This window comes from Papaver somniferum, chromosome 1, assembly GCF_003573695.1.
Source record: "Papaver somniferum cultivar HN1 chromosome 1, ASM357369v1, whole genome shotgun sequence".
Lineage (NCBI taxonomy): Eukaryota > Viridiplantae > Streptophyta > Magnoliopsida > Ranunculales > Papaveraceae > Papaver > Papaver somniferum.
Window position 1 is genome coordinate 57,133,576 of NC_039358.1, and position 18,250 is coordinate 57,151,825.

The 18,250-nt window shown below is 35.4% G+C and overlaps 4 protein-coding genes across 7 annotated transcripts; 2 read left to right on the top strand and 2 right to left on the bottom strand.

Moving 5' to 3' along the window:
• Window positions 1-359: 359 nt before the first annotated feature.
• LOC113287782 (protein CONSERVED IN THE GREEN LINEAGE AND DIATOMS 27, chloroplastic-like) lies at window positions 360-3,226 on the top strand. The gene is made up of 7 exons (XM_026536625.1): window positions 360-717; window positions 833-985; window positions 1,318-1,395; window positions 1,728-1,823; window positions 2,455-2,490; window positions 2,618-2,787; window positions 2,888-3,226. The coding sequence occupies exons 1-7, from the start codon at window positions 463-465 to the stop codon at window positions 3,048-3,050; spliced, it is 951 nt and encodes a 316-aa protein (XP_026392410.1). The 5' UTR covers window positions 360-462; the 3' UTR covers window positions 3,051-3,226.
• On the bottom strand, window positions 910-6,765 carry LOC113287768. 4 transcript variants are annotated; one of them, XR_003330309.1, is made up of 7 exons: window positions 6,418-6,765; window positions 5,114-6,007; window positions 4,762-4,847; window positions 4,023-4,163; window positions 3,517-3,809; window positions 1,996-2,043; window positions 910-1,017 (listed from the first exon to the last, which is right to left on the bottom strand). XR_003330309.1 is itself a non-coding variant. In XM_026536612.1 (5 exons), the coding sequence occupies exons 1-5, from the start codon at window positions 6,694-6,696 to the stop codon at window positions 3,665-3,667; spliced, it is 1,545 nt and encodes a 514-aa protein (XP_026392397.1). In that variant the 5' UTR covers window positions 6,697-6,765; the 3' UTR covers window positions 3,152-3,664. The 4 variants fall into 4 exon arrangements, 1 of the variants encoding a protein (XP_026392397.1); XR_003330292.1 differs by having other exon boundaries at window positions 3,503-3,809; XR_003330305.1 differs by lacking the exon at window positions 910-1,017 and having other exon boundaries at window positions 1,833-2,043; window positions 3,503-3,809.
• Window positions 6,766-7,090: 325 nt separating this feature from the next.
• Window positions 7,091-7,726, bottom strand: LOC113315550 (glycine-rich cell wall structural protein 2-like). Its single transcript, XM_026563832.1, has one exon. The coding sequence runs from the start codon at window positions 7,724-7,726 to the stop codon at window positions 7,091-7,093; it is 636 nt and encodes a 211-aa protein (XP_026419617.1).
• Window positions 7,727-8,963: 1,237 nt separating this feature from the next.
• On the top strand, window positions 8,964-11,535 carry LOC113329238 (two-component response regulator ARR18-like). Its single transcript, XM_026576203.1, has 7 exons — window positions 8,964-9,125; window positions 9,395-9,553; window positions 9,637-9,975; window positions 10,085-10,161; window positions 10,267-10,873; window positions 11,004-11,176; window positions 11,356-11,535. Exons 1-7 carry the CDS (start codon window positions 9,011-9,013, stop codon window positions 11,362-11,364), a joined length of 1,479 nt encoding a protein of 492 aa, XP_026431988.1. The 5' UTR covers window positions 8,964-9,010; the 3' UTR covers window positions 11,365-11,535.
• The last annotated feature ends 6,715 nt before the right edge of the window (window positions 11,536-18,250 follow it).

Consider the following 18,250-nt stretch of genomic DNA (forward strand, 5'->3'; position numbering starts at 1 on the left):
AAATCCTCGAATTCTTACCACAATTGAAGATGGAGATGGATGGAGTTGAGCAGGCACCAAAAGTACACACATATTGCACACAACTTTAGAAGGATACACAAGGTGCACACAGAAAGCAGCGTGCAAACTCAACAAAGAGACACACGTCACAACCTCTACCCTTCACTCATTCATTGCCAGCCACAGAAAGATAAATACAAAATGGAAAAATCTACCTTCAAAGAATTTGGATAATACTAATAGAAGAAAAAGAAATTATATATTTGGGCCCTGTAATATTTTCCTCCACGTAAAAGTCTGTAATGCTTCCAAATCCAGAGATCATTTAAAACCATATATTTATACTGATCCTTTTAAGTTTGAAGACCTCTTCTTTTTAATTTCATCAACAACATAAAAGAAAGAGCTACCTAAATAAACACTTCGGTACCAATACATTTAGTGTATGAAGAGGAAATAGAGATGCTTAGACTGCATACTGCTTGCAGTCTGCAGGTCCCTAATGTCAGACAACCAAAGACTGGTGGAAGCAATTCTGCTGGCCCTAAGTGGGGATTATTAGGAAGTGGTCGGCAGTTTCAGTTGCGGTCGTTGCAGGTCCAGGCCTTGAGAGATGAAACTAATAACGGAAGAGGAAGCAATGGTGGTGCGAGTGGTTTCACCGGACGAAACTGGGATCCAGGGTTGGAAATTGGAGTTCCCTTTGACCAAAGACCGGTATGTAGTACAAACTTAGTAACTCTAAGACCATTTTGTTTCCGCAGAAATGTGTAGTTGTTAGTATATCATGAATTTTCTATATCATTTGTTCGGATGTTGGTGACATTAACAGGTAAATGAATACTCATCTCTCAAAGAAGGACCGATATATTCATGGGGAGAACTGAGTCCAGGTTCTTTTTTCATTCGTATTGGAACACTCTGGCTGATCACCTTCACGGTTCTGGGTGTGCCAATTGCAGCAGCAAGCTTTAATCCCTCCAGGGTAAGCTGATAAAACCTGAAAAGTTCCCGCAACTAAAATTACCATATCAGAAAAATGGCATCCACATGTATGGTTATTACATTGAAAATCTAAATTAGATTTAAGAAAAAGAACAATTTCTCAGTCTAACAGGACAAAGACTCAGAATAATGTACAGCACTAAAGGATGAAATCTTTACGCCAAGAATAGCATGTATCAAATTAAAAAATAATACAGCAACCTGCTTCTACACTATATGGGAATCTGGCCATTAACCGGATTGTCCTAATAAAAATATGACTTTTTATCTTCTATCATAACATACTAAATTATTTGTTTTGGAACCTTGCAGGAGCCTCTAAAATTTGCGCTAGCTGCTGGAATTGGAAGTCTATTTCTGGTGTCACTAGTCGTTCTTAGGATATACTTGGTATAATTTTCCTTGTGCATTTTCATCTATTACTCATATAATTTACATGCATATTTCTAATCTGAGCTTCTAAAGAGAGATCAATGCTCAGGGCAAAAAACCCCCACTCAAATTCTGAAGATAAATGCAATAACATATTGAACAACATACAGAGTTTTCAACAATTTGGAGCTCTTGGTTTTAAAAGAAATAAGATGGAAATGATTATTTGGAGCCATACATGGTCATTTAAGCTATCCTTTATCTTCGCAGTAATCCTAAAACTCATTTATTGAATGCTTAGCACGGTTGTTTTGGACGAAATTTTAAACTACTTGTGTTGTTTAATGCAGGGCTGGAGTTATGTCGGGGATAGACTTCTGTCAGCAGTTGTACCCTATGAAGAGAGTGGATGGTATGATGGACAAATGTATGTAAAGCCACCGGAGGTTAGTTATTATCTGCTATAAACTCTTAAGCCCTTTGTTTTCTGAGCCGGAAAAGATATAATCTATAATCATAAATTTCATGGAGTACTGTTTAAGAAGGGGGAAAAAAGTGTTATATGTACACTGGCAAGGGTATAAGTTAAGTGCTGCAATCACGAACACAGAAGATTACCTGCTCTGCTTTAGAACTCGACTGTGGTTCACCATGTCGCCTCACCTCCTAAACAAGTCCAGGCAGAATATTAAGGGAAACACAAAATGAACAAGGAAAATTTTAATGATTATACAGACAACTGTCACAATATATGCATTTGCTTTGGCAACTGCGATCATAAAAGTGCTGATCTTGAAGAACAATGACTAAGAAGTAATAAATACACCTTAAAAACAGGCTAAACAAGAAAAGTGCAGCTTAGTTGATAGAGAAACTGATTTCACAACAACAATAGCAAAAAAGGTCACGTTTCGTGGTTAACTTAAAGTTGGGAAGCTTTATAACTTAAACCTTAAATTTGATGAGGTCTACATGCACACAGCCATTACTTGTTTTGTTAATCATTTTCCTGATAACATAGTGAATAAGATCTCTTCCCTTTTTGAGTTTTTCTAATATCAGCATTTTGGGTTACAGATCTTGGCTCGAGACAGGCTTTTGGGCTCTTATAAGGTACTTGCGGTGTTCATGGTTCCTTCATTAGATAGTTGGGCTGAGAACATCTTGTAATTAATATGTTCACTAAATTATTTAGGTATCAACTGTCTCACAAGATTGTATAAACAATATCTGCATTTAGGTAAAGCCAGTCATCAAGTTGCTGAAACAGACACTAGTCGGCACTGGCGCAGTGCTTGTATCAGCCGTGTTTCTGTTCGCCTTTGCTGCACCAGTGCAAGATTTCTTTCATACAAGATTTTCTGATCAATCAAATGTACCAACTTCAAACATATCAAAATCCAACATCAGGTAACAAATTTATAGTGTTGTTTTATGCTCTAAAGAACATTGATTTCAAGCTCTTACAAAAGTTCTGTTTTTCCTCGTGTCTTTCTTGTGGAAACCATAGAAGGGAAGAGTTGCTAAGCCCTCCACTAGATGTGAAGGATAACGATGACCTAGCAGCAGCTGCTGCTGAGGCCGCTGATGGCCGGCCAGTCTACTGCAGGGATAGATTTTACCGTGCATTAGCAGGTGGTCAATACTGCAAATGGGACGATCTATTAAACTAGTGCACAAAATAAACATGCCTCATCCTCATTGTTATTCTCCTATAGTGTAATAATATGGAAGCTTCAGTGAATATCATATAGTAACTATTTTTGTGGATCGACTAGATTGTTAGTATCAGAAAGCATCTGGTACAAAGTAATACCTTAAATGATAGAGAAAACAAGAACTACAGATAGCACAGCAGATTATAGTGAACAATTTCAAATAAGAACCATTGAAGCAGAATAAAATGGCAAATAATTTTGAATGGGGATTGCAGCATTTTATAGTGAAACAACAAACAACGCTAGAAAGTGACAGGCAGCCGGGCATTCTGCTCAGCAATTCATATTTGACTAAGATGAGATATGGATTTCTAATGGGGTTTTTTTTTTTAATTATAAACTGTCTGGAAGCCCCATCAAATGTCAATCAGAAAATAAATACCACCAAACTGTAAAGAAATTCTTACCCATTTCAACTCACTTTCAGAAATCGTAGTGAAAAAGTAGAGATCACATTATCAGGTTGTGCCAATTCCTAGCCAGATGGTGCTACGAGCTTGAGGAGTAAGATTTTATTCAACTTAGCAATTCAACAACCCATCACAAGGAAGCAGCTCCTTTTGTTCTCCTCAAACAAGTTTCTTGCACCAGCGGAAAATATTTAACAGCTTTGCTTCAGCAATATCCTTAACTGTCCGTTTCCTTCTTTTTGCATCTTCGAGATCTAGACTTCTGTACGCGAGTGTTAGCAAATACATTGCAGGATGAAGTCTCCTGCACACAGCACAAGTCAAGTCTTTGAAATAAGGATAAGTAGTATTGCAAACTTCAATGCCGGAGAAATTCCTTCATCCTAAAACTTATCCTTTCGCATCTCAGGAAAAAAAAATAGCCCTAAGCAAAGTTTAAGAGTTTCTAATTGAGACATGGATGATTTAACTGTCACTGTGATCTATTAAAGCAAGGACAGATGACAGTTTAACTTACTGCTCGGGCTGTTCGAATTCATTAAGGCTGTCCCACTGTCTCTGGGAGGGGACTGTCTTGCCTTTTTTATCTCGGCCAAATGTTTCTACATACCAACCCCCAACATCGTGCATGTGGCATCGGGGCTCGAATAGCCAAAATCTGGAAAAAAAAAACCTCACATGAGCTTTTTGATATCAGTAGGATAGATATGAAACACAAAATCAGAATTTACATTTCAGGATACATGTTGCCGTTTTTAATTTTAGTGTGGCCAGACTGAGTCACACTAATCAGTATTAACCAAGCATTGAGGTGGGATTTTCTATATAGCCCATCAATTTCTAAGTGATGACTTCATTAGGCCTAAGCAACTATAAAACTCTAAAACAATGCAAATTTGGTCAACTTCGTTTGGCACGACTTTCAGAAGTATCTTGACAAGTTGAAGTCTAGTGTTGGTAACAAGTCCCTGTTACCTAAATTGAATGCAGTTGCACTAGCAAATAATGTTGAGAGATAACGTTAACAATTACATGAGATGAGTTTATCCTGAATTTCTCTGAAGGTTTACAGCCACAAGTATATCAATTAAGAAGACAAAGGATCACTATGCTTATGTGGAGGACGCTATATGCTTCTTATACATGAGAAAAGATACAGATAAGACCATTCAAGATATATATATATACTCACACACAAGCATTAAGTGAAGTACTTATCAAGATATCGAATGAAATAATATAAAATATAAACTTACTTGCTAGGAGGCAAACGGGCTCTGCTGCATCTACATTCGCATGGAGAAACTTCTTTTCCAGCTTGATACCAATGCATGTGCTTCACCTGAGCAGTGCAGACAGGTTCATGAGTGAGCTAATGACTTCGGTAGCATCTATGGACTAACTTCCAGTTCGACTTCATATCCCTCAGTGATGCTAGTTAACATAAACTTATATACGCACCAAAACTTTAACATATGAATTTTCACCAGAAAAGGTCCACTAAAGTCGTGTAATTCACAAACCCACCAATTACTTCCAGTTTCACCTTTTTATCTAGTAATATGGGAAATGAAAGTAACAAACATATTGAAGGAAAATAATACGAACCATCAATGTTCTATGTTTCATAATCACGTGAGTTTGTGTACCACTATTATTGTAGACATAGCAGGATCCTTCTTCGCAGTTATTTCCTAGTCCAGTTATTGTTCCCAAAAGAATCTTCGATGCGGAAGAATTACTAGAAGATGAGTTCATAGACATATCTGACCTGACATAGAGTGGACACTCTTCTGAACTGAGAAAAACATGTATATGATCTTCGTTATCTTCATTTTGAATTCCATCAGTACAAGTTTTCGGAGGGATCCTACTAGCCATCGCAACCACTTTTCCACCAATATGCAATTCTAAATCTTTATAAACATCTGATGTCCTGTCAATACAAGGCCTAGTTTCCATCTGCAGAGGTTCTTGATTTTCAACTTGTGAAGAATAATTGCTGACGCTTATATCTTTAACAGACTGACACAAGTTGGAGCCATCAAACGAAAAAGAACTCAACTTTTCATAGCACGGTCGTGCTAATTCAGGACGCTTATTAACAATACATACAATTCCAAAGAGATCGCGACCTGAAACTAAGTGAAGCACATCTGGGGTTCCATAAGCAGATCTCTCCTCAGCTTCAAAACATTCAGGAAGATAATCCAAAGATTCAATATAAGGCCCATAATAAGCTGCACGTACAGCTGAATAAAACTCACCCTCCAGTACATCAAAGTAGCCAGTTCCAACAACAATTTTCTCCTGCGAAACAATGTCATTGATAGCATATCTGTACCATCGTAGCCATTCAACTACCTCCAACTCACTTGACATTGAAACATCAGACTCATATATGAACATTGGTGAACCTTGCCTGGAGACTTTCTGTATAACCTTTCTTTGAGAGAATAGATACATATCATAGTGAGCTCTCTTCTCTGAATCTGAAAGAATCTACAACACAGTGGATAAATGTAGTTTAGATTCTTCCTTTAGCTATACTCAGAAACATATACAACAAAACGAAATCCAACAATTTGTGTCAACAGTCGAGACTTATCCGCACACATAACTATTGAAAGCACCTCATGAAATATAACTTCCAGAGACCAACACACACATTCAATATTGATATTTCTGGATAATGGAAGTAAGATCAATACTATGAGCCACTGCTTAAGCCGACTAAAATATTAGTGCTCAATTTTTGATTTTAGGGTCTATAGCATATCCTATCAAGCAAAGGGCTACATATTGTTTTGAATTTTTACACCAAATGATGAGTTTAACCTAATAAAACAGATAATTCACACACCAATTCCAGTAAAATTACTTACACAGATCAATTCAACAAGCAAAATTACCTCGTAAGCGGCAAGAATTTGGACAAATCGTTGAGAGGAAGCTGGATCAGAAGAACCACCTACTAGATCAGGATGAGTTTCTTTAGCTAATTTTCGAAATGAAGCTTTAATTTCATCAAAACTGCTACTTTCAGAAACCATTAAAATCTCATATGCATTTTCTCCCGCGAAATTATTATTCCCACCATCAGAACCTGTACTGAACCACCGTTTACTTCTACAATCAGTATTACTAATAACAATCACCGTAATGAAAGGTTTTCTACGTCGGAATGTCATTTTGATTTGGATTTTCTGGAAGAAAAAAAAACGAAATTGAAGAAAAGATTTGGCTCAGTTTAGTTGCTATTCATTTCATTCTCATTTTCTCAGGAAAGAGGGTGTTAAAGAGTTAAAGACAGCTGCTTGGTACGGTTTTGAACTAACCCGGAACCGAAACCAAAGAGAATGGTTCCTAAGCTGACAAGTATCCGGCACATGCTGGACCAAATTTGTATTGCGAGAAAAGAGCTCAGATTTTGCATTACTTGTAAAAGAGACATAAAACTAAAGCTAGAACTGAAACATTTCTGAGAAAAAAACAGAATTTAAAAAGCTAAACTACAGACTAATTGGTGAAGACTGAACTTATTGTCTACTATCTAAACTTGAAGGTATCGTAGGCGATGGCCGATTAACCATGAATAGTTTTCCTGAGAGGAATTGGATCATCTCCATCACCGTCTCCAAGTCCATCACCAGAATGGTCACTACCGCCACCCAAACCATAACTTGAGCCACTACCACTTCCGCCAGAACCATAACTTGAGCCACCACCACTTCCTACACCTCCGATAGAACCAGAACTCGAACCGCTACCACCACCATTACCAAAGCCAGATCCTGAACCTGACCCGAAGCCTCCGCCACTGCCCATACCAGTTCCATAACCTGAGCTGCCGCTGCCGTGGCCATAGCCAAATCCCGATCCAGAGCCTTCAGTGCTTCCACTACCTTGTCCTGAGCCTGAGCCAAAACCACTACCACTGCCACCTGAATAACCATGTCCAGTACTACTACCAGAGCCACAACCAGCCCCGGTAGTAGCACCTCCGTATCCTAATGCTGGACTCCCAATATGTTTGCAAGGTCGTGCATACGTAGTCTCGTGCACCCAGTTATCTGCAATATTATGACCATGATCATGATGGTGGTGACCCATCAATGCATTTTCTCTAGCTGCTTCCACAATCACACAACAAGTAATAAACACCCAAAAGCTTAAAAAAGTAAGACACTTAAGTCTTATAACCATATTCCACTCTGCCATCAAAACTCTCTCAAGTACAAGAAATTCAGCTTAATTAACTGAGTACTCTCTCGCATACACTATAACCTTACAAGAACCAAAAGAAATTTTGATGATCAAAAGAACCAAAAAACTTGAGAAACTTTTTCTTTCTACTCTTTCTTCTTATAGCTAAGGTTCTATATCATTTTCGCTTGCGGTTGAAGGGCACGTCTTGTGTGGGTTTCTTTCTGGTGGCAAATGCAATTACTATGGCCAGAGGTGCCAAATTTGTGTTCCACTTGAAACTATAGGTCATAAAAAATAACATGGGGTTTCTAGTGACAAATGGAATTGCCTCGGATGTTATCAGACCTCCTAGTCTGTGATGTCTCCATAAAATATATGGATTTCAATTGTGACTACATGCACTTAGTGGCTTGAAATGGGATTAAAAGATACTAGTCACTCATCTTCATATCCAATGGCCATAATCCAGGAAAATACTAGTCAATTTTGACATTCTAGCAGCATATGCTTAACTAGTAAATATTTACTGTCTACGGAACATGTGTGCATGCAGCATAAAAAAAAACATGTGTGCATGCGGCATGCCATTGTACTGTCTGAAGAAATAATGAACTCACCGGGCAGAATATATCCAAACATCTTAGCAATAATAATACATGAATTTCTAACATAAGTTGGGGAGAATAGTGTCAAACATGAGAATGCATGCATGCCTGTTGTAGCCTTGTAGGTTCTCACTGTTATTACACCTTCATGAAAAAGATCTTTACATATATATGGCGCATGCAGGGTTCAAAGCTGTAATTGCGCAGTGGTAATGATGTTCAAGGAATGAACGCTGGACATGCACATCGGATCTATTATTTTATTTTCTTACTTTATTTTCTTGGTGAAAAAATACAGGAAAGTTGAAATATAGCTCATGATCGAGTAATTAACCAAAATAATCAAGAAGGAAACATTTTGAATTTACCATTTGGCTGGAATCTGTTTATGGAATCAATAATTTTAATCGGAATCTATCCCTGTAATTGTCTTCTCACACCAATTCTTTGATAAATACCAATTATTTAGGAAATATCTGTCTTAAAAATGCATAAAATATAAAAAAGGAAATATACATTAAAAATCCATATATACGCCTACTGTTCACTTAAATGTTGGGGTATTCTTGTCAATGGTTTTTTCAAACCCAACGTTTTAATATGGAAAGTTTTCTTTCTTCTATTTTTCTCCAAGCGAAGTTTCATTCGTATGGAGAAAAGAGTTTATTAGGTTTTGGAGATTTATGCAACAATGGAGAAAAAAAATGAATATAAATTCCCGGAGGGATTACGTGTTTTGGTAGTTGATGACAGCCCTTCTTGCTTGAAATTTATCGAGGGTCTGCTCAAAAGTTGTCGCTATGAAGGTATTTCTCTTTTAGATTTTGTTCCATTTTTGAGTTTTTTTTGTTTAACATTTAGGAATCAGTCATAATGATATGATATTTTCTTTGTCAGAAATTTTGTTAATGTCATTTCAAATATAGAATAACAGCTTTTTGCTCATTTTTTCAGTATATTTAATGGAATGTTGATTAAGTATTGTATGTCATAATTTTATCAAATATAGAATACAATGTTATCAAAGAATTTGATTTGCATTTGACGCTTAGTTACTAATGCATTGGTTTTACAGTAACAAAGGAAACTTCAGCAGAATCCGCTCTTAATTTATTGAGAGAGAACAAGAACAACTTTGACATCGTCATAACAGATGTGCAATTCGAAATGGGAAAAGACGATGGTTTCAAACTTTTGGAAATTATAGGTCTTCAAATGGACATTCCGGTAATCAGTAAGTAAAGAAATAAACCTTATGTTTGCATTTTAATTATTAATTGTATTGTTTTGCCTTATAATGTATATATTTAATTCCAGTGATGTCTTCGAGTAACGATTACGACACGGTAATGAAAGGTGTAAAACATGGTGCTTGTGATTATATAGTGAAACCAGCATCATTGACAGAAATTCAGAATATATATCAACACGTGCTTAGGAAGAACGAATCCAGTGTAATTGATCAGAAATCTGAGAAACAAGAAATTGATCAAAACTCTAAGAAGAGAAACAATAACCAAATGAAAAACAATGAGGATGACACTAATAGCCATTCTTCTGATGAACAATTTTCTACTCATAAGAGAGCAAGGATTGCTTGGGATCTTGAGCTACACGGGAAGTTTCTTGCTGCATTTGAGAAGCTAGGACCCGATAGTAAGTATTGTGGGAGTCGTAGCTTCTATGTTATCCTAGTTATTTCGTAACTCAAAAAAACAAACTTTTTTATTCATTGTCCTTTTGCTTTTGTTTTTTGGTTGAACAGAAGCCGTTCCATCGAAGATACTCTCAGAAATGGGCGTCCCAGGACTTACTCGCGAGAAGATTGCTAGTCATCTTCAGGTGATTAACTCTACTGCGATATGCACTTTGTAACTTTGAAAGTTAATTCTTGGGTTTTTCTACTTGTTAGTTCTCTTCTTACTCTTTGTTCTTTTTCATTCATAGAAGTACAGGAATTACTTGAAGAAGAATAGGGAGCAAAAATACAGTAACAACATTAGAGACAATGGAATAAATGGACATCTACGAAATTCAACTTTTGATGTAAGCTACTTCGGCAATCGTGAATCTGGTATTCATGGAAATTCAGGATTGAGTCTTCTAAGCCATCATAGTATGAATCCTAATCCAATGAACCGCTCTTTTGTAAGTTCACAAACACAGTTTCATTCTTTAAATCAACATGCTTTACCTCAACATCAATTTTCCTATGGTCGTGGTGCGGCAAATCAAAACTATCAGAGATCACAAGTTCGTGACCCCTTAATGACAAGAAGTTTACATAATCAGACATATATGAATGGTTTAAAAGCTCAAACTTTCTCTTCGGGTCCATATACGGAGAATACATACTCTAAGATTCCAGAACATAATACCAATATAGATTCTAGAGTAAGTAGTTTTCTTTTATTTGGAGGCACACCAGGGTTACCTAAAAACAACTTATTTGATGTCCCTGGTTATCTTATGCCTGATGGTGCAAGCCTAAGTAATCTCACTACAGTTTTCCACAACGATTCTATGGTTAACATGGTTCATACTTCTCTCTCAGGTAAGTCTTTTAATAATATTAATAAATTACAAAGTTCTCGTTCATTGTTGCGGTACTAATAAGTGCATGAATTGACCAGATGAGATGAAATAATAAAATAACTTATAATGTCAATTACAATTATCTACAGTGAAAGATGAGATGAAAAACATCATTCCTTTGAGCGTACCGAGCTCAAATGCAGAAGAGTGTCCAAGAATTGACCAGATATCTTCGCTGGAGGAATTATTGGAAACAGATGCCTTTTGTAATTTTAGCAGTTCTAGTTCTACGGATGAGGATCTTAGTGTTGTATTCAAAAGGGTAAGACATCTCTTTGCTCAGGTGTTTTTCGCCTTATTATATTGAGTTTTGATAATATTTTTGTGTTTAAATGGGTTGTATGTATCCCTAGGAACCAATAGATAATAATATTTTTATATCATTGACATTCTTAATTTTTAAATAATCGTTTTTTAATAAAATCTATTTTGGGTTTGCAGTTTCAGTAGCAATAATGTGGTGTGGATTTTCAAAACCACAACAAATGGTACATATGAAAATCCTTATAATAAATATGCATGGGTTAACAATTTGTGCAAGTTTACAAGACGATTGTACAATCGGATGTCACTTGATGCGTTAAGATTTCCAAGAAAGGAAAAAAGATTACAGATTAGTGTTGCAGATTTATATTCATCTTTCTTGGTAGAGGTAATACAAAAGTAACTATTGTATCTAGATTTTATGATTGTCTTGTTATGAACGTCTAAAAACTTGTTTATGATTCTAGTGTTCTTTGTTTATAAGTTTTAAATTACATTAGAAATTAATTTTAAATTGAAATGATTGTTTTAAATTGGTAATGTTTTTTTTGTTCTCCATCTTCTTGTACCTCTAAAGAGACCCAAACAGTATAGAAATTACACACCTTCATGATTACCTTCACTAGAAAATAATATGCTAACTTGAACTAAGCTTTTCCGTGTGAAAAATCTTCTAGTGTACTTCGTATTTTTAATATCAGTCTCGCCATTGTTATTAGCTCAGAAACTATAAATGGCTAATGTTGCTGCATTTTCCCAAATTTTATATATGTAAAATATAATATGCATCTACAAGTGACGTGTTCTTTCCTTTTTACACATAACCATATGTGAAAAGAAATAAGGTTATAAGGCATTTTTTATTATAGGAAAAATATTTTTATTAAGGTTATAAGGTTACAAGACATTCAGAAGGTAATTGTTATGAAGTTCTTATATTTTCTTTTTGCTTCATGTAAATGGAGAAGTACTTGCCAACTTGTCGTGCATGTGCAGAAAATGGTCATCAAATTTTACTACCATCATACCGTATTTGATTGGGCTTGTCGGGAAAAGAAAAAATAATATAAAATCCAAAAAAGCATGCAGAGAACACAAAGATATTTGTTTGCTAAGCACATTGGGAGGAATTTCAACCCACACTTGGCTTCTTAATTTAGCAAAATTTGAATCTAGCAAGGTTGTCAGCTGCTCCAATATAACATCTATTTTGAAAAAAGTTCAACAATCACCTAGACTTTCAACGTTATAAGAGTATCTTCTTATCTTCCCGCCTAATTTTTACGAACATTTCATTTGACAACACATATTTCGTCATTGACTTTCTTAATTAAGTGTAGATCCATACCCATTTTCATATGTTACTGGTTATGGACCTGAAATTAGGTTCAAATACAACTTAATAATCAATTTGGAAATAGGACACATAACTTCTTACTTCATTGTTGCATTCCATCAGAGGTTTCTAGTTAATAAAAGTCTTCCTTTATATAAAAAAAAAATCAATTTGGAAATGAGTGTTTACGGCACAATTAACTTTTTCTGAATAAATTTTTTTAGATCCTACTAACCGGCTTAAATTTCTAATTCACCTATACCTAAATCTTATCAACTTAACAACAACCAAATAAAAAAATTGTGTTCTTTTTTTTTGCTCCAATAAACAAATCTCGGATTCCATATTCGGTTCAAGAGAATTAGATCAAAATAAGAATCCAATCTAACTATGCATATCTTGCACACTTACGACGATCTTTTAACATGTCTCTTAGCATATGGTATCTTTTTGAATGCAAGACAGCCTCCTTCAAACCAGAAGTGATCCACAGAATCTTCCCCTGTTTTTCATCCCACATAAGCTACTTTGTCTCTTCCAGATATCATGAAATCGGCTTGAGTCTTTTAGATCTGAAATCTGAAAAACAAGAAATTGACTGAAACTCTAAGAAAAGAAACAATAACCAAATGAAGAACAATGAGGATGACACTAGTGGCCATTCATTTAATATAAAATCCAAGAAAGCATGTAGAGAACACAAAGATGTTTTCTAAGCACATTGGGAGGACTTTCAACCCACACTTAGCTTCTTAAATTAGCAACCTTTGAATTTAGCAAGCTTGTCAGCTCCTCCAATATAACATCTATTTTGAAAACAAGTTCTACAATCACCTAGACTTTCGACGTTATAACGATGTCAAAGTTGTTCTTGTGCTCTTTTAATAAATTAAGAGAGGATTCTGCTAAAGTTACCTTTGTTACCGTAAACCATTACACAAGTAAGTGTCAAATGCAAATCAAATTATTTATTCTATATTTGATAAAATTATGACATGCAATACTTAATCAACATTTCATTATATATATTGAAAAATGAGCAAAAAAGATTGTTCTTCTATATTAGAAATGACACAAACAAAAGTTTTGGAAAAAAAAGATCAAATCATTATGTCAAATTCCTAAATCATGCATAAGAAAACTCAAAAATGGAACAAAATCTACCAAGTTAAAAGAGAAATACCTAGATAACGACAACTTTTAAGCGAACCCTCAATAAATTTCAAGCAAGGACTACCATCGGCTACCAAAACACGTAATCCTTCCGGGAACTTATGCTAATTTTTTTTCTCTATTCTTACATGAATATCCTAAACCTAATCAACTCTTATTTCCATACGAATGAAACTTTGCTTAGAGAAACATAGAAGAACGAAAACTTGCCATATTAAAACGTTGGATTTGAAAACAACATGGACAAGAGCACCCCTAACATTTAAGTGAACAACAGAGATATATATGTAATTTGAAATGTATTTTCCTTTTATATCTTTTATACATTTTTAAGACAAAGATATTTCCTAAATAACTAAAAGTGAGAAATAGGTAGAGAGTGAATAGAGATAGAGAGGGGAAGGGGACAGAAAGGAAGGAGATTTTGTGAGTATGTATTCTCCGTATAAGGACCCGAAGAGAAAGTTTGAGCTTTTAAACCATTCATAGATGGATGATTATGTAAACTTCTCGTCATTAAGGGGTCATGAACTTGTGATCTCTGATAGTTTTGATTTGCCGCATCACGACCATAGGAAAATTAATATTGGGGTAAAGCATGTTGATTTAAAGAATGAATATGTGTTTGTGGACTTACAAAAGAGCGGTTCATAGGATTATGATTCATACTATGATGGATTAGAAGACTCAATCCTAAGTTTCCATGAATACCAGATTCACGATTGCCGAAGTAGCTTACATCAAAAGTCGAATAACGATGTCATCAAATTTTATTACCATCATACCTGTATTTGATTGGCCTTGTCGGAGAAAGATCATAATATAAAATCCAAAAAAGCATGCAGAGAACACAAAGATATTTGCTAAGAACATTGGGAGGACTTTCAACCCACGCCTGGCTTCTTAATTTTGCAAACTTTGAATTTAACAATCTTGTCAGCTGCTCCAATATAACATCTATTTTAAAAACAAGTTCAACAATCACCTAGACTTTCAACGTTATAAGTGTATCTTCTTATCTTCCCGTTTAATTTTTACGAACATTTCTGTAGGATCAGAATCTCGCAATGACAATGTTTCAGCGAAATTATCAGTGACACAGCACAACAGCGTCGTAGAACAATTTCATAAATGATAAAATAAATGACGTCAGCTAAGATCACGAGAAAGATATGATAATCCTGCGAAAATTAGAGAGTTTGCGAAATTAACATCTGTAAGGTTGCGAGAATGTCGCAAACCATACCCAAAAATATGGGACAGATTAGCTGTCATCCACTATGTACTTCCTTATAAATAGTCGTTCGAATTGTAAAGAGAGAGAGAGAGATCTTTTTGAGGAAGAAACAAGTAAATAGGAGAGAGAAAGTTTAGAGCATAGATTATTCTTGAGTTCTTTATCTTTTCTTGTAAGAACATCCAAAGATTAATCAATAAAATTAAGAATATAAACCTAAAATAAGTTGATTAATAATGAAATTACATGAAGAGTGTAGTGTAGGATTTCCTGCAACTACATAATGGCGCTAGAAACAGGGAGGAGTTGAAGATTATTCTAGAAAAAGCTAAAAATTGATATTGAGATTTGTGAAAATTTAAAGTGATTGATTAAGAATTTTTCATAATTTCTTGCAATACTGTTAATATTGAAGAAATGGCTAGAAGAAGAAATACATCTGAACAACCGACTACTATTAGAAGAAGCAAAAGAATTGTTGGAAGAGAAAGAATTGAAATGAGAGAATCTACTAGAATAAGAAATAATAGAGAAAATCAAATTCAACCGCCAATTCAACAAACATTCGTTCAAGAGAGGAATACAGATTATGACAGGGTGAGCATACACACTTGGCGATCAAATTCAGCAGAAGAAATAGAAGAAGAGCAACAAAACAGAAATTATAGACAGGAAGAGAGAAATCAAGAAGCAGATGAAGGAATAATTCATGGAGGTGAGGAAATTGGAGCGTTAGAAACATTGAGACGAAGAATACATGAAGAAAGAAGAGCTGAGGCAGAAGAACGTGCGAATTTAACAAGGCAAAATCACGAATTAAGGATGGAGAATATAAGACTACAGAATAGAAGATCGAGAAGTATTACAAAATCATATTCAAGATCGACTAGAAGAGAAATGAGGCGAAATTCACCCACAATCAATGCTGGAAACAATATTCAAGAAGAAATATCAAATCCTAATGAAGAATATCGCGAAAATAGAGAAAGAATTGATGATCGTTACATTCCACAAAAAGAAACTTTTGATGATGGGCAAATTGGAGGAAATCAAGAGAACGGACAAAATCAGGAACAAAATAACCAAGATGGCGAAGGAAATCAAGAGGAAAGAAGAAGAATTTTACATGTGAGAGAAACTCAAAGAAATCAACAGACAATTGAAGAAGAAATTGAAAGCATTATGCTGAACAAGCACGTTTAATCCGCGAACGTGAAAGATTGAGAGCGAAAATGGAAGAACAAGAGCTTCAGGAGACAATTCGCCAGAACAATCATGACAATCGAGAAAGAAGGCGTACACAAAACCGGAATAACGACAATCTCAATGAGGAGTATGATAGAGTAAAGAGAATGGTTGAAAGACAGCGAATTGAATTGATAAGAAATGAACAAAATTATGGAGGGGAAAATGAAAGGCATCATCATTTGCGAATTCAAGATAGAGATGAGGAAGAGAATCGCCGAACAAGACGAGATGAGGATAATGAAGAAGAGATGCAAAATTTCGTGAGAGAAGATAGACGTGAACGCAGAAGAAGAGAAGCAAAATTAAAGAAACCAATGGATCAAGATTCAGGTGTAAATAAACAAATCTTGAAAGAATAGAAGAAATGAGAGGAATGCTAAATAACAGAGGAGAAGTAGGTAGAAGACAATTGGATGAGGCAATAGAAGAAGCTGCGAAAACTCCATTTACAAGGGAAGTACAATTAGGAGGAATACCACCGAAATGCAATTTTCCCGCATTAACCAGCATTTTTGATGGAACAACTTGTGCAATTCAGCACATTAAAGCCTATGTGAGGTGCATGTTACAATGGGAAAATCATGATGCGGTATTGTACAAATATTTCGCATCCAGCTTAACAGGAGAAGCGTTAAAATGGTTTGAAGGTTTACCAAAGAATACAATAACCTCCTTCAATCAATTGCAGACTACATTCTTGGGAGCATATATAAGTAATAATTCCTCACGACCTGGTATAGAAGATGTGTTTGGATTAAAACAAAGGATTGGCGAAAGTTTGAAACACTTGACTAAAAGATAGAGAAATATGTGTAGCAAAATGGATGGCCGTGTAGATGAGAGATATCTCATATTATCATTTATCAATGCTATGTTTGCAACAAACCTATTGTATGTCCAAATTTTCAGAGTCAAGAATACGATTACAATGACTGAATTGTGAGAACTTCAAGAAGAATACATTTCTCTAGAGGAAAGGAAAAATGAAATGGAATCATATCCAGTTGCGAACACCAGCTCACAAACAGCGAATGCAAGCTTATTACCCAAGCTAATAAACACAGTGGCGAATACTTCGCAAGTACAACAAGAGAAGGTGACAAGTAACAATCAGCAGAAATTGGTAGCTATGGGGAGCCGAGATCAAGAAGAGTATGAAAGAGAAAGAAATTTCTACAATCGTGGAGGAAATAACAAGATTCAAAGGCTCGATCAACCGCAAGAAACTTATGGAGGTCAAAGGCAAAACTATAATAAAGGACAAGGAAGTCACAAGGTAATATGGGAAGAAATCAAGATGCCACCTCTAAATGCAAGTGTGGAGAAGATATGGGAAGCTATAATCTTTATGGAAAATATACCAACACCTTGGAACATGGGAACGGAACCACCTCCAAACCACAGAAGTCATGAATTTTGTTCTCATCATCATTTTCATGGACATACCACAAACGATTGCAGAAATGTAAAAAGAATTATTTTTAGAATGATAGAGCAAGGAAAACTAAACGACTTTCTGGTAGGGAATCTGCAATCTCAACCATTACCACCACCACCAGAACATCACAAAGTGAATACGATGAAAAAGAAAGAAACATTCTTCATAGAAGTAGGTGCAAAAGAAAAAAATCTATTTTGTCACTCTATCATACATTCATATAAGACAATTGAAGATTTTCATGATAATGTTTTGAGTAGAGTGTTCGCAGGAGATAATGATGGAAGAGAAATTATGAATATTGCGAAAATTTCGCCACTAGAGGAATGGCAGAAACAGATCATTTCTTTTACTGCAGAAGAAATTCCCGAAGGAGAAGAGGTGCATGACAATCCATTGGTAATAAAATTAGAAATTAATCCAAAATCGAAAGAAAATGAGGATGATGAAGCTGAAGATTCATGGGCAATCAATAGAATTCTAGTCGATACTGGAAGCTCTGTGAACATCTTATTTTATCATACTTATAAAACCATGGGTGGAAGAGATGATGATCTTATACCATCAACATATAAGATATATGGTTTTAATGGTACTGCTAACAAGCCTAAAGGGGAGGTTACTATGCGAATTCCATTGA

Excerpts from the sequence above, each read along its gene's own strand:
- LOC113287782 (XM_026536625.1), top strand. The coding sequence starts at position 463 with ATGCTTAGACTGCATACTGCTTGCAGTCTGCAGGTCCCTAATGTCAGA. Across the intron at positions 718-832 it reads TTCCCTTTGACCAAAGACCG|GTAAATGAATACTCATCTCT; the intron begins GTATGTAGTACA and ends TGACATTAACAG. Across the intron at positions 1,824-2,454 it reads TGTATGTAAAGCCACCGGAG|ATCTTGGCTCGAGACAGGCT; the intron begins GTTAGTTATTAT and ends TTTGGGTTACAG.
- LOC113315550 (XM_026563832.1), bottom strand. The coding sequence starts at position 7,726 with ATGGCAGAGTGGAATATGGTTATAAGACTTAAGTGTCTTACTTTTTTA.
- LOC113287768 (XM_026536612.1), bottom strand. The coding sequence starts at position 6,696 with ATGACATTCCGACGTAGAAAACCTTTCATTACGGTGATTGTTATTAGT. Across the intron at positions 6,008-6,417 it reads AAATTCTTGCCGCTTACGAG|ATTCTTTCAGATTCAGAGAA; the intron begins GTAATTTTGCTT and ends ACTGTGTTGTAG. Across the intron at positions 3,810-4,022 it reads GAATTCGAACAGCCCGAGCA|GAGACTTCATCCTGCAATGT; the intron begins GTAAGTTAAACT and ends TGCTGTGTGCAG.
- LOC113329238 (XM_026576203.1), top strand. The coding sequence starts at position 9,011 with ATGGAGAAAAAAAATGAATATAAATTCCCGGAGGGATTACGTGTTTTG. Across the intron at positions 9,554-9,636 it reads AATGGACATTCCGGTAATCA|TGATGTCTTCGAGTAACGAT; the intron begins GTAAGTAAAGAA and ends ATTTAATTCCAG. Across the intron at positions 9,976-10,084 it reads TGAGAAGCTAGGACCCGATA|AAGCCGTTCCATCGAAGATA; the intron begins GTAAGTATTGTG and ends TTGGTTGAACAG.